Source organism: Bombus flavifrons, chromosome 15 (genome assembly GCF_040668555.2).
Source record: "Bombus flavifrons isolate JBK064 chromosome 15, iyBomFlav1_principal, whole genome shotgun sequence".
NCBI classification, from domain to species: domain Eukaryota; kingdom Metazoa; phylum Arthropoda; class Insecta; order Hymenoptera; family Apidae; genus Bombus; species Bombus flavifrons.
The window spans coordinates 11,188,372-11,205,097 of NC_138456.1; the positions used below are offsets into that span (position 1 = coordinate 11,188,372).

Genomic DNA, 16,726 nt, shown 5'->3' on the forward strand with positions numbered 1-16,726 from the left:
GCTAAAGGGGAAACAGTATTAAAGTCTAGTCCGTCTATGATAGTTTAATAGCAAAGTAGTAGGACGAGAAGTGATTCTATGTAAATGTTTTCGAGAATATTTTTTTAAAAATCGAGGATAAAATAGAGTTCTTATTTAGAAATCTGTGTTCTTTTAAAAACTGAAGCACATTACTGTGCACGCTTATAAAAGTTTGGAAATTGATATCGAAATATACTTACGACACCGTGGCACATCGTTGGTATCCATGTTTAAAACTTCGCCAATGCTACACGTGAAGCCACGAGTGATGGATGACTTTAAGGCTCTAAGAGGAGGACACTGATTTCCAATAGCAGAAACGTTTAATAACGGTTCTATAACTGCACTGGTGGAAGGAACTGATAGATCGAAGATCAAGTTCAGCGTGGAGCCACAGAGATCGTACAATTGAGGCTGACGTATGGCTGGTACGATGACGAGAATGAAGTCCATCTAAAACACACGTCCATATTAGTGATTTTCTTTTATTGAAGACTTATCAAAAGCTTCTATACAACAAACAATGTATTGAATCATGGTCCATAATAATCACCTTCAAAACATTTTCTTCAAGAAGAAACGGTACTGATCTCACAAATGACACGTTCATATTAACATTCACAGCAGAGCAACGTTGCGTCAGGATATTATTCAGATTCATATAATATTGAGACATAAGATCCTGATACTGCGGCAGGCAGGATCTCGAAACAGCGCCATTGGCTCTGTAAGTTACTGCTGCGACCACATGATAGTTCGCCTGTTGTGTATCTACAAAATACAATACACATGCATGTAAAAAGTGATTCAAAGAATGTAGCAGGATTAAGATAAAAAATTGAAGAAACTTACTTTCTGAGACACAATCAGGAACAACGGAAGAAGGAGACCAGTGTTTAGCGACGTCACACGTGAACGTCTTCACAGGTGCACCATCGGTGAAACGGAAGCCATTCTTGCAAGTGGCGATACACTGAAGTCCCTTATCACCAGGAACACACTTTAGTCCTCCATTAGCCGGTGGTTTCAATTCCCAATCGACGCAAGGCGTTGCTTGAACAGACACTTGGAAGTGACAGGATGCCCTATTTCCACTAGAGTCTGTCGCATAAACAGTCACATTCTCGAAGCCTCCAATTGGTATCACTGCTCTTTCCGGAACAAATGTAATCTTCACTGGTCCAGAAACATCTGTAGCATTGATCCTTCTGCGAGTTTCGTTGAAATTGACGGAGTAACTTTCTTGCTTGTCTATTAACTCTATGACGTAGCTTTGGGGACAACTCAGTTTTGGTGGTGTCACGTCTGTGGATGACCAAGAAGTAATTATATAAAAATATAGAACTTTCTCGAAAAATTTCCAAATTTGTTAACAACAGAATTACTTATGATTGCTATAAATCTCACATTTTGAATGTCATCGTATATAAGGGAACTTTTAAAATTTATTGATTATAAAAGCTTGAAAGCATACACCTTTCTTATTTGGTACCAGAAACGTAAGAAATCTTGTATGACCATAGGGAAATAATTCTCGAATAATTTCAATAATAATTCTAACGTTGAAACATGTAATAGGCTACAAAAATGAAGATAGAATATATGCTTACCAGGTACAGTGATGTTGATCTCACAAATAGCCACATTTCCATCATAATCAAAGGCCACATATTTCACCACAGTATCCTGGAACACCTTCAGTGGTGTCCTAAAACTATGAGGTTTTACTTCCAATCGCGCAATACTTCCACTGTTATCAATAGCCGTGGGTTCAGTGAAATTCACAGGCAATAATCCTCCGTCCGTTCCCTTTTGTACCACAATCGGTTGCTGAGGACAATTCTGGAACACTGGAGGTTCATTGTCCACACAAGGAGAGAACCCATAGTCGTATCCCAACAATGGTTCTGTCACTGGTTCCTCGCAACCCATTAATTCAAACTTCAAACAAGCGTTATCCATATAACTAACAATTCCAAGAATGACAAACCGAGCTTGGACATATTTAGGCAAAGTGATCATCGCCAATTCTCCGTAATTCCCAGGATCTCTCATAGTCAGATTGAAATTAGGGAAGTAGACGACATAATTCTCAATCTCAGCCTGTTTGTAGAAGAACCTAATCTCCGTTGGCCTGCCAACGATGTCATTCGTCACCACACCTTTCACCAAAATTGCTTTTACTCTATAAACCTGACCCAAATCAACGCTGACGTAAGTGAAGGCCTCTTGTTTACCACACCAGCCGGTCACTGAATTCAAACGGACGTTCTTAGCCTCGTAATTAGGCCTTTCCGAGGTTGCATTGATGGCTGAGTCTGGGATTCGTCCAGAGGCTAGACCAAGAGGCTTCACGACTTTGCATTCTGGCTCTCGAACGCAGACAATTGGTCGAGGATTAATGAGAATATATCCTGGTCTACTGCAACCGAATTGAACTTCTGATCCTTGCTCGTAGCTTCTGGCTACTTGGAAGCCATCGCTAGGTCGTCCAGGGTCTTCACAAACGGGACCTTCGCATCGGAGATTCCCAAAGTCCCAGATTCCATTTGCTTGACACCTGACTACATTGTCATGACGATTTGTTTGGCCAGCCAGTTTAAAGGTGTCTTGACAACCGAAGAAGAAGGAAGATTGGTATTTGGTGTCCAAATATTGACCGTATTCCGCGCCAGGTGTTGGAAGAGGCTTTCCACAGTCGGCTCTTGGACAGGCTGGTTGATAACCTGATAGCCAGTAATCTGGTAGACCTGGTTTCGGATCGTACACGCATTGACGGAAGCCTGAGGTAGCTGTATTGCGCAAATAACGACCGTTGCTGCCACATTTTAGGGTGACGTTTTGTTTGAATGGTACCAGGACGCTGGCTTCGTCGCTGCGGATCACCGAGAGGCCTTCGTTCTTGTCGTCTGGTAGCGACACACACTTGGCATCTGTGGAAATATTTTGTTAGAAATAATAGTTTTGGTTAATCCGTTCGTATGATTCTCAATGATTTCTTCGGTGTCTCATTCAGTGATTGTACGAGTATATGTGTGTGTCATTTGCTCTATATATTATACTACCTTTAGTATTGAAAAATGTAAAGGATATTATTTGAACTGCTATAGAATATGGGAAACATTAAATAAGACAAAAAAAATTTTTACGTGTTCTTTCAAATTATATCTTGGATAATTTATTGTAAAACAGTATTTTTGACGATCCCACTTACATTGACATTCGGGAGTGGTTCCATTCCAAGCTCCACTGGACGTGCAAATAACAGCCGAGGAACCAGACAACACATATCCGAAGTTACATTGGAATCTCACAAGATCACCAAAGTGATGTTTTTGCTAGAAACAAAATACAAAATGTAACAATATATAAATATAATAATGGAATTGTAGAGGACGAGTCAGAAGACGACGCGAATCGAGAGCGACTCATGTTGATGTTTTGCCTTGGGACTTTGACGCCGTCTTGACATACCAAACAAACGTATCGACAAACAAACTCCGAGCAAAGCAATGTTGCCGCTGCTCGCAACCGTCCTCCACAATACAATACAATGATAAAATAAAATATTTCGTGTAAAAAATAATATAGTTGTAATATATAAAATTTCATTCTAAGTGAATGTCAAAGACATTATACTATAATTATTCGAAAAGTATACATTAAATACGAACCTTGGTCGACAATAATTTTCCATTCTCAGGCGCCGATATGGCTGGACACATAACTGGTACGCAAGTCTTATTCTTCTGAACCAAATCTCCATCTCTCTCACCAGTCTCGTGCTTCTCTATGTAAAAACCAGCAGTTCCATTGCCTTTGTACAATTCGTATCCCGTATTACACATACAAGCATAGCTTCCAGGATTGTTTATACATTTCTGGTGGCAACCACCATTATTAATGGCACATTCGTTGATATCTGTACACTCTAAACGAGTGCATCCCATGATTTCGAGTTTCATACAGGGTGCTCCAACGTAATCTTGAATTCTAAATTTGATATAACGTGCCTCGATGGGAACTGGCAAGTTTAGAACAGATAAAGTAGGTTCTAATATCCTGAACTCTACCGGTGTTCCATCAGGATTCGTGTAGTCTTTAAAGGTATCTGTTAGATCATCGGTGTATTGAATTCGTACTGCTGATGTGTAGGCTATGTTTCCATCTACTCTGGAGACTATTTGCGTACGGAAACCGCGGATGATCGTTGGAGCTTTCATATCGATCATTACCCAGTTTGCGCCTGGTTCGATGTTGTTGCCGCACCAACCATCGCCATTGTTCAGTCGAACGCCCTGAAATTTTCAAGATCTTTTTATATTTGACACATCGGGTAGCAGTAACTGACATTAGCACATCGCCTGTTTGAGATGCGTTATAAATACTAAACAAATATAAATAAATATATTGCAAATAGTACATATGTTATTGAATTACATTCTAATTTTTCTCACATTTGTTAATTCCTTCTTCGACAGTAATAAGCCGTGCTTGTAATAAATGTACTGCAAACATTGTACATATCGCACACGCATATATATAATGCGAGTCATAATGCGAGTCATAATGCGAATCATAATGCGAGTATGAGAATTATACTCACAGTTCTGGTGTAACCATTCTCAGAGCTTGAAACGGTGATAGACTCATCCGGGATACCACCATTGATCAATCCAAGATCGCCTATAGGTCTGCATTCCATAGTTGGAGCGAATCCAGGTTTGCATTTGCAAGTAAACGCACCAGGATTGTTGATGCACTCTGTGGATGCTAGGTCGCATTGGCTCGATGCACACTCGTTTATATCTGTAGAAAATAAATTTTATTGCATAATTCTCTTATTTGATAAGAAGACGATATTAACCATTAGGGTTTAGGCTTAAAAAATGCTGCTATGAAATATCCATTAGTTATGAAATATAAGTCTAAATCAAAGTATTTACAATCCTTACCTTCGCAAGTGGGTACATTATCGAACAGCTGATTGGGTCCACACTGTATGATATTCGACCCGGACAGCTTATAGCCTCTGTTGCATTGCACTCTAGCTTCGTCTCCATAAAAGTAGTCCTTGGTCGTGTCGACTACGAAACCGTTCTTGATCGTGGGTAGCAACGGACACTTTGCACCTACACGAGAAAGTATGGTCAAATAGCAAAGAGATATTTTGCAATCTGTTACAAAGAATCGAATACCCACGAGAACACGTTGGTACTTCGTCGGACCAGGTTCCATTGCTCATGCAGAGAATCACAGGATGTCCGCTTCTAACGTATCCTGGCTCACACTCGAATCGTACAATTGTTCCGTAACTTCGTCCACCTCCATTTAGGATAGTTATGTTCGAGTGCGGCGCTTCCGGAAGCGGAGAACACTGAGAGGCTATAGAGGGAATTAATTAATATTTGATATTTTGATATTATATCTTCTTTTATATATACCTAATTTTTAGACTGTTCAAAGTTAATAGTTTTAATTCTCCTGTTGCTTCACGGTATTCATCTGTTTTCTGTTTTTCAAAGTTAGTAATATTCAAAACTTTAATTCTTTCTTAATAAATCTCTTTATGATATCGAGTTATAAGTTCTTTGGAAGATAGATCGCGGTTTTAGACTAGACTAGATTACAATTACTTCCCTGATACAAACTCTTAAAATTATTTACCCAAACAAGATGGCTTCTTCTCCCATCTTCCATCAGCCATGCACGAAATTTTCTCGGTAGGTCTACCAGATGGGAATGCGAAACCAGCGTAACATTGATATGTAGCCAAGCCTCGATAGGTAACATTAGAGGATCCAATGGAGAAACCATTGTCAATTTGCGGTACCGGTCCACAGTAAACTTCTTGACACTTGGGAATGTAGGTAACAGACCAGTTCCCTCCAGGAAGACACTCTGTGGTAATCTTCGCTTTACCAGTGGCAAATTCTTGGCCCAGGGGACAGGAGAACGTTACCGTTGTACCGAAAGCTGTGTCCCTGCTTGACGCTAATGCTCCTTCGCCGGACTGAAGCTGAGGACAATCTAAAAAAATTCGTAGATTTAACGTATCGAACAGTATCGTAACTTCTATCGATTTTATACCAGTGTGTTTTATTCCTTCTTGTGTCGTGACTCTACTCTAGCCTAATAATAAATAGTGGAAAATTTTCGCGATGAGACGACCAATACAAATAATTACGACTAAAAACAGCCATCGTAATTATCTAGAAAATGCCATACAATCTTCTACTCATTTGAATGTTACCTGCTGAGAACTCTGCTTGCCAGCCAGGACTGCTATGAAGAGCATCAGAGGTGAATCTAACCAACATTTCTCCGCTCTCAGCTGTCAAAGTGATCTTTGGTCTCGTGTTCGACGTGAACCCACTTCCAGGATGCAAACGGAGGCCATTAGTATTTGGACCATCGTATATCTATCGAAAAAGTTAATCGGTTAATTATCAAAAGGTCCATTCTTTTCGAATCTCTTAAATAAGAACGATAATAATTGTTTTCTCGAAGGAAAATAATTCTTAGTTACCTGGACAAAGTCAGTCTTATGAACGTTAAAGCTGATAAACTTCAGGGACAGCGGTCCTCCTTGAGGATTCTTCACCCTGTACAAGCACTCCTGGTTGTTAGGATAATCGTTCAACCCGAAAGATGGCGACTGAACCGTTCCATTCCTAGCAATTATCGTAGCTTTACAGCCTTGAGTGTATCGAATGCTGAAGCCTCTTCTTGAATCACCAAGACTAGTCTTGAGGTAGAGATACAAGTTACTTCCAGTTGACATGATCACCGTAGGATTGTCTTCCGATTTGCCTGTTAGTCTGGCTATCGGTCTGCTCATTGGCGAGTCACCGTCTCTAATTAGAATGTAGTCCCGATTCATCTCGAGATCCAGATCTTCGATCTAGGAAGTAGAATCAATTACCGTTAATGAAAGATCGAGATGCAAAATCGAAATTTATCTTCTCATTAGAAACTTAGTTCTTTCTTTCTATCACGTACTTCGAGCGACATTATACGACCAGGTTGAGCTTGCAGAATGTACAGACATTCCAATCCTCCAGGATAATTCTGAGGATATCCTGGAGAGGTGAGCACCTGTCCTTGAGGAGTTGCTCGAAGAATTCCGCCGCAAGTTTGCGGTTCGGTTTTCCACGAAGCTCGGAAACCTTTCCTTTCGACCGACGAATCTGTGCTAAATTTGATGATCATGAAGTTCGAGGCGGATACGAATAGTTTGTTGGTGAGTTCTTGCTTGCCGGAGAGGGTCGCCAGGTTCACGGATTTTTCTTCTGTCCTACCACCGACCAGGATCTGTACTATGTCGAAGCTCTTTTCCGTTTCGAATTCTTGGAACTGAACAAAGAAGAAGAAGAGATAATTCGTTGACGTTAATAGAGTTCTCTTACGATTCTTTGATAAAGAGTGCAACCTGTATTTTTATTTGATATTCTTTACTGGCTATCGTGAACATCGAAATAAAAAAAGAATATCAACATGAGAGTTAAAATGGGGGTCTTGTACCTGTAACAGGATATTATGGCCTTGAGGGCCTTCCAAGGTCCACTTGCAGTTGCTGAGGGGTGCATATTTGTGCGGATAATTAGGGCTCTCGACCACGTCGCCACTGCTGGCCATATAAAACTGGCAATTAGCCGGACAATCTATTTCGTCCGAAAAATCACCGCAATCATCCTGTTTGTCACACTTAAACGCCGCGTTCACACACTTTCCGTTAGAACAGTGGAAAGAGCCTACGAATATTCACGAATAATATTAACTATAAAGATGGATGATATCTTACGGTGATTGGTAGACCAGACCGCGAATGTTTGCACGTTTTATGGAATATTTAAATATACAAAAATGTACTGAAATATACGTCAAGTTCGAAACGATATGATAACATAAATCTAAGAAGTATAACGTTCGAAAATTTAAGGAATATCCAATGCGGATGATAAAATATAAAATAAATCTTTTTACGTTTTCTACTTTAATTTCCGTTTTCTCAATTTATATTCAATTACGTATATATATAGGTCTGGTATTAAAAGTTCGAGTAAATTTCTCAATTTCTCAAAGATATGAATTTATTATATTATAAACATTCACAGTCAGGCGATTAGGGTTGTGTGAGGTCGTGGAGAAATGATTACCTGCCGGGCAGGCGTTGGCACGGCACATGAAAGGAAGCAAGGATTCGCACGTGGTCAGCTCCCACGTTTGTCGGTCATCCGTCAACGCGACGTCCACGCATTCACCTGATTGCGGATTCGGCTGCTTCGACGCCCAGAAACCTGAATACCAAAGCTGTTCAGGCCCACTGTCCTTCTCGTTCGATGGAATTTCGGGGAAACGCGAGGCGCTCGATGAAATGGCCAGGAATTTAAGAAAATTGGTCTAACTTTTGCCATTCTTTTCAATTGGACTCGTGATAGTGTTATTATCTCAAGGAATTTGTTAGAGAACTTTCTATGAAAGCGAAGCAAACGACTTTAAATATCGCGTCTTTTTCTATAATTCGTTGGCAAATTTACAGGGCTGTATTACATTTTAAAATAATTTTTCATTACCAAATTTTCGAATCGACCTCTAATATTATTTCAACTTGCGCGTGTGTATTCGTCTAATTTATATTTCGTTTGAAAATTATTGTTTTCTAAGTCGTTATTTCTTGGTATACTTGAAATAGAGAATTTTACAATTCTTTTGGCAGTCTACCTTCCAATGACAAATACAATTATGTGACGCGATAGTTTTCGATATCCTTGGAACATCGAAAAGAAAAATCATTTTATGGAACGTAGAAATCGAAAACCGAATTTACTGGTAAGAAGCGACAGAATTCGCGTTATATGAAGATAGTTGGAGGAACAGCTAAAGAAAAGAAAATGTTATTCAAATATATAATACGCCAGACGAGTAAATTGCAGCTTGCACCTGAGCAGACGTAAAAGCGACGGTATCTGGGCATTGTTGTGGGAAAAGTGTGTCTTCGTGTCGTATACACGATGCAGTTCCGCGTTTCCGTGACCCCGATGAAAACCGGCCTGCACGTGTATTCGATCGTTAGAAGGACGTCAATTCCAGAGCAAACTATTGTTGCCTTGACTCGTCATATTTTCCCAGTGTGCTCTTCGATTAAGACGTACGTAAATTTACATATCAAATTTCACAATTCTTATTTTCGATACAACTGTTATTCCAAATATATATATTTAGAAATATATGCACGATATACTAGTTGTACCAAAAATAACACTGCTGTAAAATTTTATACATGTATTTACAAAGATACGAATTAAAATAATAATATTAAAAAATATATATAGTATTCTGAATTTATAGAAGTATTAGATGGCTCACAAGTATTAGAATCTACCGTTAATTGTATTTATTGAAAAATTCCAACAAATTTTTCTTAATTCAACGATCTATATCGTAAAGCACACGTGATACGAATTGAGTAACAGATTTATAACGAGGCAATTAGAAAACATAATGGCAATGCGAAGCGTGTAATGTGTGTGAAATACCAATAGGTGTGCTGATACTTATGGCCGCCATTGGATAATGAAAAACATTTTTTCGGTTCATCTATGATCGTACGTCATAACGATCTCGTCTTCGAATAACGATGGCGCCAAGGAAGATTTAAGAGTCAGAGGTGGAGGTGTCTGGAAAGTCGAGCGAAGCGTGATTTTACAAACCGGCGTATTGGGAGACGAGCATTCCAGCGGCCGACTCGAGCGTGTTGGTTCGTAAATCGTCGAGGGAGGCCAGGCCAAGCCAGTAACGATCCAAATGCCGGCCGATCATGCTCGCGGACATGTTGTTCTCGCTGTACGACTCCACCACCATCAGTTCGCTGCCGTACCTGTAATCGCATCAATTCGTCCATCTCTTGCTTCGTTCTAGCGTGTAATGACGCGGTTACACAGGCATTCACCGAGTTTCCTCGCGATGCTCCGTTTTATTTTCTTTCCTCTGTTCTCATTCCTCGTTTCGCAACGCCGACGCGTACGAGTACATAAATGGACATGAATCGAGTCATTCGATAGAAGATTTCGATCGGAATCGATGATTTTCTGCGACGATCGAATCGCTTTTGTCGAATGTTTGGGTTGCGGCAAGTTTGATAGAATGTCTCACGTGTTTGGTACCGAGGATTTTCATGCATTTGTTATTTATGTAAAATTTTGGGTCAATTTGATGAAATCTCTACGTAAATTCTCGATAACTGTACACGGATCGGAGTTTTGTTACCTACGACGCTGTAGGTATAAAATGGATCAAATAATAATTGGTAATACAGTAATTCGCAGATTTGTCTATCTTCGCGGATTACTAACGAATTTTCACCTATGCACGCGAGACGTTTCTTAGCGAATAAATTTTTTTTATGCACAAAAAACGTAGAAATCGTTATCTTGAATTATTAAAGCCAGTAGCACCGAGAGAAACACGATGAAAAGGCTATTGACAATTGATCCACTTACCTCCTGCATAATTCCGCTGCCTTTTCCCAAGAGTGCCTGATGTTGAAGAATTTGTAACAATGTATACCTTTCAGTTCCCATCCTGCGCAAGAAAAATATCAAGTTATATTTCTCTTTGCACGATCGTGCCACATGGCACGCAATAACAGAACAAAATTTGTCCTACTCCGAAATTTAGTATAATAGTGGACGAGTTCAATCTTTTCCCCCTGTTTTCTCTATTTATCATACTCAGAGATATTGCTACATTCATAGTCAACATCTAACGACCACAAATCTACGTTACATTTATTAAATCTATCCCATATCGCAAACCTGTATATCGCGTCAAAAATATTACCTCACCATTAAACAATCAACTATTCCTATCGTGGCTTCTACGATAAGCGTTCTAATATTTTCGCGAACCATTGTACCATTGTCTGATCGATTTACGAGCGAAGAGGTGAAACTTTCGGTACAGGTTCGACGCAGGAAACGCGGTTAACCGGTGACCTGTACAGACAGGGACGGACACAACGACCTCGATCGTTTTTAATGCGATTCAGCGGTGTGTGAGCACCGAGAGTCAAAGGTAGGTCGCTGGGTAAGCGGGTAACACATTACAGAAGAGATTCGCCGAGTCGGCTGAAACGTTTCTCGTGCTCTCGTGTTCTTCGCCTTTCGATTCTCGAGCATCGGATTTTTTACGAATTTGACTATTTCCGATTTTCAACAAATCCAACGAGTGTTTGACTTATTAACTCGTCGATCGTTGTTCCGTGTATCTGATATGGTATCGCTCTATTATTACTTTATAGAAACGAATAGATTCTATAATTAAATACAAATAAAATAAAATTTTACAACGAAGTATAATTGCACGTACAAATAGCGTGGTTGATCGAGAGATTCGAAGATATCGATTGGGATTGTCGTAGGTATTTAACGATAGTTTCTGCGTTCAAGCGATTTCTCAATGGTTTCTCGATGCCAGCTTGCGTTAGACTCACGGAGAAATACTCGATGCCGGCCTTCCTTTCTTTTAAAAGGTCAAACGGCTATGTTTATACCGACCATGCGGTTCTCCTCGCGACTATTAGCATTTCTTGATTGAAACAACGCATGCGATATATTTTCCCTGGTACGAACGTTTGCAAATCGTCGTAGAATGTATTAAAGGAAAGATCTGTGTACGTGATTGTTAACGCTGTCTCCAAAAATATAACAATCGATCTATCCCTTTTTTAATCGTTGCTTTCTCTTCTCCTCCTGTTTAACGTTCTCTTTTTTCCCTTCCTTAAGCAATATTGTAAAATGTAACGATCCATTAGGTCCAAAGATATATATATATATATATATGACAAGGTTACGAATTTTGATAAAAAATTAATATCATAACTAATCGTCCGACAAACAACATTTCCGAAGCGTTTGAGAAGATGACGAAAACGTACATTTAATCCCAAAAGCAAGTACGAGGATAACCATATTGAATCTTAAAATTAATCCTCTAGGGGAAGAAAAGATTTGATGGAACCGTATTTTCGTTCGTGCTCCTCGTTTGTTAATGTTAATATCGATACTCGGCTTACTGGAATAAATTTTACATTCATACTGTCATACAGATTCCGTTAAATAACTCAACAATTTTAATCCTGAAAGGAAAAGAAGGTCCGTATCTTCGTCACGACGATGATTTTAAGCCTTCGATAAATTTGTTTCGCATCGCGATTCAAAGATCACAGGACGAATTATTCAGGCCCTCGATGATCGAGCATGGTTCCAAGGCCTTGGAGCAGGGTCAGCGAGCTGAAATAAAGTTATTTTCGAAGCTCGAGGAATTCTTGCATCCGAAAGCGGTAGATTCGTGCTCGCCGGCACAGGTCCGGCTCGATCGAACATGAAACGTCTCGAGCTCACGCGACAGAACACGGTTAACGATCAAGTAGCTTCATACTTGTACGTGCAACCTACTTAATTGCGCTGCCAGTAACGAGGAAAAGTGGAGCAACGTTGCGAATGGCCGAACTCTTATCCTCATTGTCCCTCGCGTGATTTATTCGCCGTACGCGTCTCGCTTTCGTATTCCTCCTCAAATTTTTTTTTCAAAAGAACAACCAAGTTGTGCAACGTTGTGCAGTTCGATCGTGGAAAGATTAAGGTTTCAGGAGTAAGAAAGGAGAAAGCACAAGTACGAGAAGAGACAAGTAAGTGTCGAGGCTCGGCTATTTCGAATTAAGAGAACGAGAAAGATTTTGATATACGACGTGAAAAAAGATATTTTGATTTATTTCATTCTTTGTTGAGATCATCGAAGAAAGAGATACTTTGGTTTCTACTCGAAATGATACTGGAAGTGCATCATGCTAGGTAAAGAATTTATCCGATGGAAACTATTAGCAATAGTAGAGTTTTCCAAAAAGCAGTATGAAATTGCTATAAGAGCAAGGGGAGGAAATAAGAAGACAAGAAAGAAAGTTTGTCCGATCGAGAAATATATCTTTGTTACCTTTTTAGAAGAAAAAGGATGAATAAGAATGAAGTAAGAATTAATAGAAAAATTCTAATCGTTGAAATTGTTATAATCGTTCACGCGTGTGCGTTAAAAATTAAAAAAGTAATACGTAAGGACATACTCTGATATTTCAATATATCCCTGTATTGTCTTTACACGTTTCGCCTTTCTGCTTCGATCGTTTCGTTAACGTCAACTGTGTCGTGATTATTGAGACAATAATTACACAAATTGCGCAAGTATTTGTTTTCACGATTTGTTACTTAATAACGCAATATTTACCGACAAATTTAAGATGACACGCTACTTCGATGTTCAAAATTCTTAACATATTCGAACGTTTCCGACTCAATTTTACAAAACCTAATAAAATAATGGAACGATATTAACGTTATAATTAACGTATAACAATATTTTATAATATTGATAAAAATAATATTAATTTACAATATAAATTACGTTAAGTTTTCTATTTTCACGAAGAAACATCTGCCTTCCCTTTAGAAAAAAAATGAAATTCTGGCAGATTCGTGGCCACATAATAGGGACCCTATGCTTTAAAAAATTTTGAAGCACAACCTGGTCCATGAGTTTAGTAGTCTACCTGGCCAGGTATAGGACCACCAGGTGCGACCTTTTCAAGGCGACCGATAGTCTGGCCTTCAGTCAGGAATTACTTGCTTTAGAAGTCGATGATATCGAGAAGTATTTTTTTAAAGTTACTCACCGTTCGGACAGGTGAAGACATTTGTGGTAGGAACCTGTAACAAAGAAACATAGTAACGCGTTAAAAACCCTTTACGGCGTAGTAACTCAAAGCACTCGACCACTTTAGCCTTCTTTCGTCCCGATAAAGCGACAGGAATTTAAAGTGAAATAAATTTTAAGCTTTCTTATAGAAGTCGTAAGTGTAGTTTCTTGCACTTAGGCTTTCAATATAAAAGCGTATATGAATTTTTGAACGTGCATGCGTGTATGAAGGTAAAAAGATTCGTCAAGGTCGTTGGTTGATTTTTTTAAGAATTTAATTTATTACTAAACCTTTTTGATATTGAAGTTAAGATATCTTCGGCGAATTCAGTCGATCGTTTAATCTCCGAGTGGCTCGATTTTTCTTGAAATTATCTTTTCTTTTATGGACAGAGCAATTGACAAAGTATATAATGAATTCTGTAGATGTTAAGTGAGAAATTTGGAGACAAGTGAAATGCGGCTAAAATACATCAATCGGTAATTTTTCGTTATTCCTATAAGTTTCAGCATAGTGCTAAACAAATAAATTAGCGAATAAATAAATAAGTAAATAATTAAACATCCTATCAGTATATACACAGACATCTAAAATAGTTTATCTTCTTGTTATCCCTGTAACTTTATCGAACATAAACGCAACATAGAACTAAAATTGCAACCGTAACAGTATTTAAAACCAGGAAATCTCCACAGAATCGTCTCTTATTCACCCAATTCCCATCAATATCGATTCGATCCATCTAACGTCACACGTAACAGTATGAACGCATCCGTATCTACACCGTACAGATTTCTCTAACAGAAAAAAGCAATATTTCACACATACCGAATCTAGTAACTCGCTACAATTCCACTTGACGAATGACGAAACCCGAGGACGTTCGTGCCTGAGAACGTGGGATAAAAGTTTTGAATCGAAGCCGGAAGAGCGCGGGAAATACGAGTTACGACGTCGATTGCATAAAAGGACGAGGATGTCGCGACTATTCTACACGAAGAGGAAAGTTCTTCTTATTTGTTGGATTTCTCAAACAGAGATATTTCTATATTTACCATATATATTGTAAGTTAACAATTTAAGAGTAAATAAAGGAGGAAAGCAGAGAAGAAAGGAGTGGAAAATAAGGAAGGGTAGAAAATGACAGACCCAGCCATCGATTTTACTTAATCCTTCGTCTGCTTATTGGGTCGTTTTCGACTAGCAATTTTAAGTAATTTCTCATTTTTCCCATGCCTTTGTTTAAATTTTGTTTTGCCTAGAAGAATCAAGGCAACGTGTAGCGTTAAAAACTACTGGATGATATTTCCCAAACCTGAAAGAGTGTATAAGAAGTTTTTGAAAGTTCTTAAAACACAGAAACCTTAAAAAAAAAGATTGCGTTGACTCAGACGGCCTGGTATGCGAACGACGCCAGTAAGAATAGGGTAGCAGGTGGAGGGTTTAGAGTCTCGACTTTAAACCTAATCTATTTTTGTTTCTGCTCGATCTAGAATTCGAGCAGAAATTTCTAATAACTAGACATACTAAATTTTAATCGATTAGATAAACTATACGAACATAGATAAGATACGACTAACAATTTCTGCAAACTTCGATTAACCCTAAGAAATTGCAATTAATCCGACAGACGCGAAATCTTTCTATAAATATTTTGAAATAGACACATCTTAAAGCTTGTCGACAAATGGAATAAATTATCGACGTCCCTAGAATTCTTGAGAAATCGAGCCGAGGTAATACACGAGACCCTTGTATATCTATCCGCAGTAAAAGAAAATAAGGAAAATCTTACAAAGAGAAATTTCTCGTTCTTCTTATGTCTCCTCGTTTCTCTCTTTTTTTTCTTTTTTATTATTTGTCTAAGGTCACATGCACGTCCTAAGGATATCAGTGAGAAGGACCACCCAGTGAGAAGGCTCGGTGAGACAGAACGTACTTAAACTAAGTAGTACCGAGCACAATATCTTTCGGTGAATCAAGCGGTTTCTGTATTTTTCTTACGCGAGTCTTTCGTTATTTAGAAGTTGTACGAGTACGCATCGAATGGCGCGGATTCGCAGCAGCGAATGGAGATAGAATAGCATTGTTATTCGACTGGAGAAAGTGAAGGAGGCCAATCTAGCGGAGGATCTGTTGGTTTTGCGCTCATCTTCGCCGGAAAGCGGCACCGTGGTTCGTACGTAGAATACGACCGTGAGTTCTCGCGAGTTTTCTTCGCGTACCAGAATATCAGTGACATAACGGTGTGCTGCATTCCTTCAAGGTGCGACGCGAGGCACTCGTGAGAGGAGAAACGGAGGCCGATGGAATTCCACGCGGCCAGCCAACGATCACTGGTATTCGATGCGTCAACGGATCTTTCCATTTTTTCTTCCTCTCATTTGTAGGATTTTGACGAAACGTTGCGTTTATTTTGGTAAATTTTATTCCTTTCTCTTTGATTTTCATCTTCATTTCGATGATCTCGCGTGTAAAACTTTCTTCGACGAATAACGATCGAATTTGCATTGCAACGAGACGATAAAAGATAATAATACAGCGATACTCGCAAGTAGATATGTAGACATTTTGATCGATCTTCGTGGTGTTAAGAAACACGAACTAACGAGCTAATAATCGCAGACAATGAATACTTGCTATTTCCATTTAGAATCGACAGATGTGTACATACGCTATGAAATATAAAGCGATTATTTAGAATATTATCGTTGGTATGTCAAAGATAAAAGCGTTTAGTAGTTTTCGATATCAATTCGGAAAAATCTTCTCGACTAACAAAATTCTACCGTATCCGACACTTAGAGATACCGATCTTTTCTATTTTTATCGGCTTTTAAAAAACAGCTGCGATAAAAAATAAAACTCGTAACTCTTTGAAAGAAAAGGACATTTGGTTAACGCGGAGTGCGAGATCAGTTCGATAGAATTGAAAAATTAGCGCGAAAATCAAAG

General features: G+C 38.9%; 2 protein-coding genes across 4 annotated transcripts in view; one reads left to right on the plus strand and one right to left on the minus strand.

Moving 5' to 3' along the window:
* CDase (neutral ceramidase) overlaps nucleotides 1-16,726 on the plus strand; it is a 139,656-nt gene that overhangs the window by 20,038 nt on the left and 102,892 nt on the right. The window lies entirely within an intron of this gene.
* The window catches only part of uif (sushi, von Willebrand factor type A, EGF and pentraxin domain-containing protein uif), a 52,196-nt gene that overhangs the window by 11,750 nt on the left and 23,720 nt on the right, over nucleotides 1-16,726 (minus strand). For all 3 annotated transcript variants that reach the window (XM_069128151.1, XM_069128150.1, XM_069128152.1), the window contains exons 3-20: nucleotides 13,748-13,781; nucleotides 10,524-10,605; nucleotides 9,735-9,901; nucleotides 8,181-8,321; nucleotides 7,546-7,775; nucleotides 7,024-7,377; nucleotides 6,551-6,925; nucleotides 6,275-6,443; nucleotides 5,689-6,051; nucleotides 5,224-5,406; nucleotides 4,977-5,153; nucleotides 4,628-4,830; nucleotides 3,696-4,319; nucleotides 3,236-3,359; nucleotides 1,632-2,954; nucleotides 874-1,326; nucleotides 575-792; nucleotides 222-474 (exon numbers count right to left, since the gene is read on the minus strand). In XM_069128151.1, coding sequence (XP_068984252.1) covers nucleotides 222-474; nucleotides 575-792; nucleotides 874-1,326; nucleotides 1,632-2,954; nucleotides 3,236-3,359; nucleotides 3,696-4,319; nucleotides 4,628-4,830; nucleotides 4,977-5,153; nucleotides 5,224-5,406; nucleotides 5,689-6,051; nucleotides 6,275-6,443; nucleotides 6,551-6,925; nucleotides 7,024-7,377; nucleotides 7,546-7,775; nucleotides 8,181-8,321; nucleotides 9,735-9,901; nucleotides 10,524-10,605; nucleotides 13,748-13,781 — 5,473 coding nt within the window. The remainder of the gene's footprint in view (nucleotides 1-221; nucleotides 475-574; nucleotides 793-873; nucleotides 1,327-1,631; nucleotides 2,955-3,235; nucleotides 3,360-3,695; nucleotides 4,320-4,627; nucleotides 4,831-4,976; nucleotides 5,154-5,223; nucleotides 5,407-5,688; nucleotides 6,052-6,274; nucleotides 6,444-6,550; nucleotides 6,926-7,023; nucleotides 7,378-7,545; nucleotides 7,776-8,180; nucleotides 8,322-9,734; nucleotides 9,902-10,523; nucleotides 10,606-13,747; nucleotides 13,782-16,726) is intronic.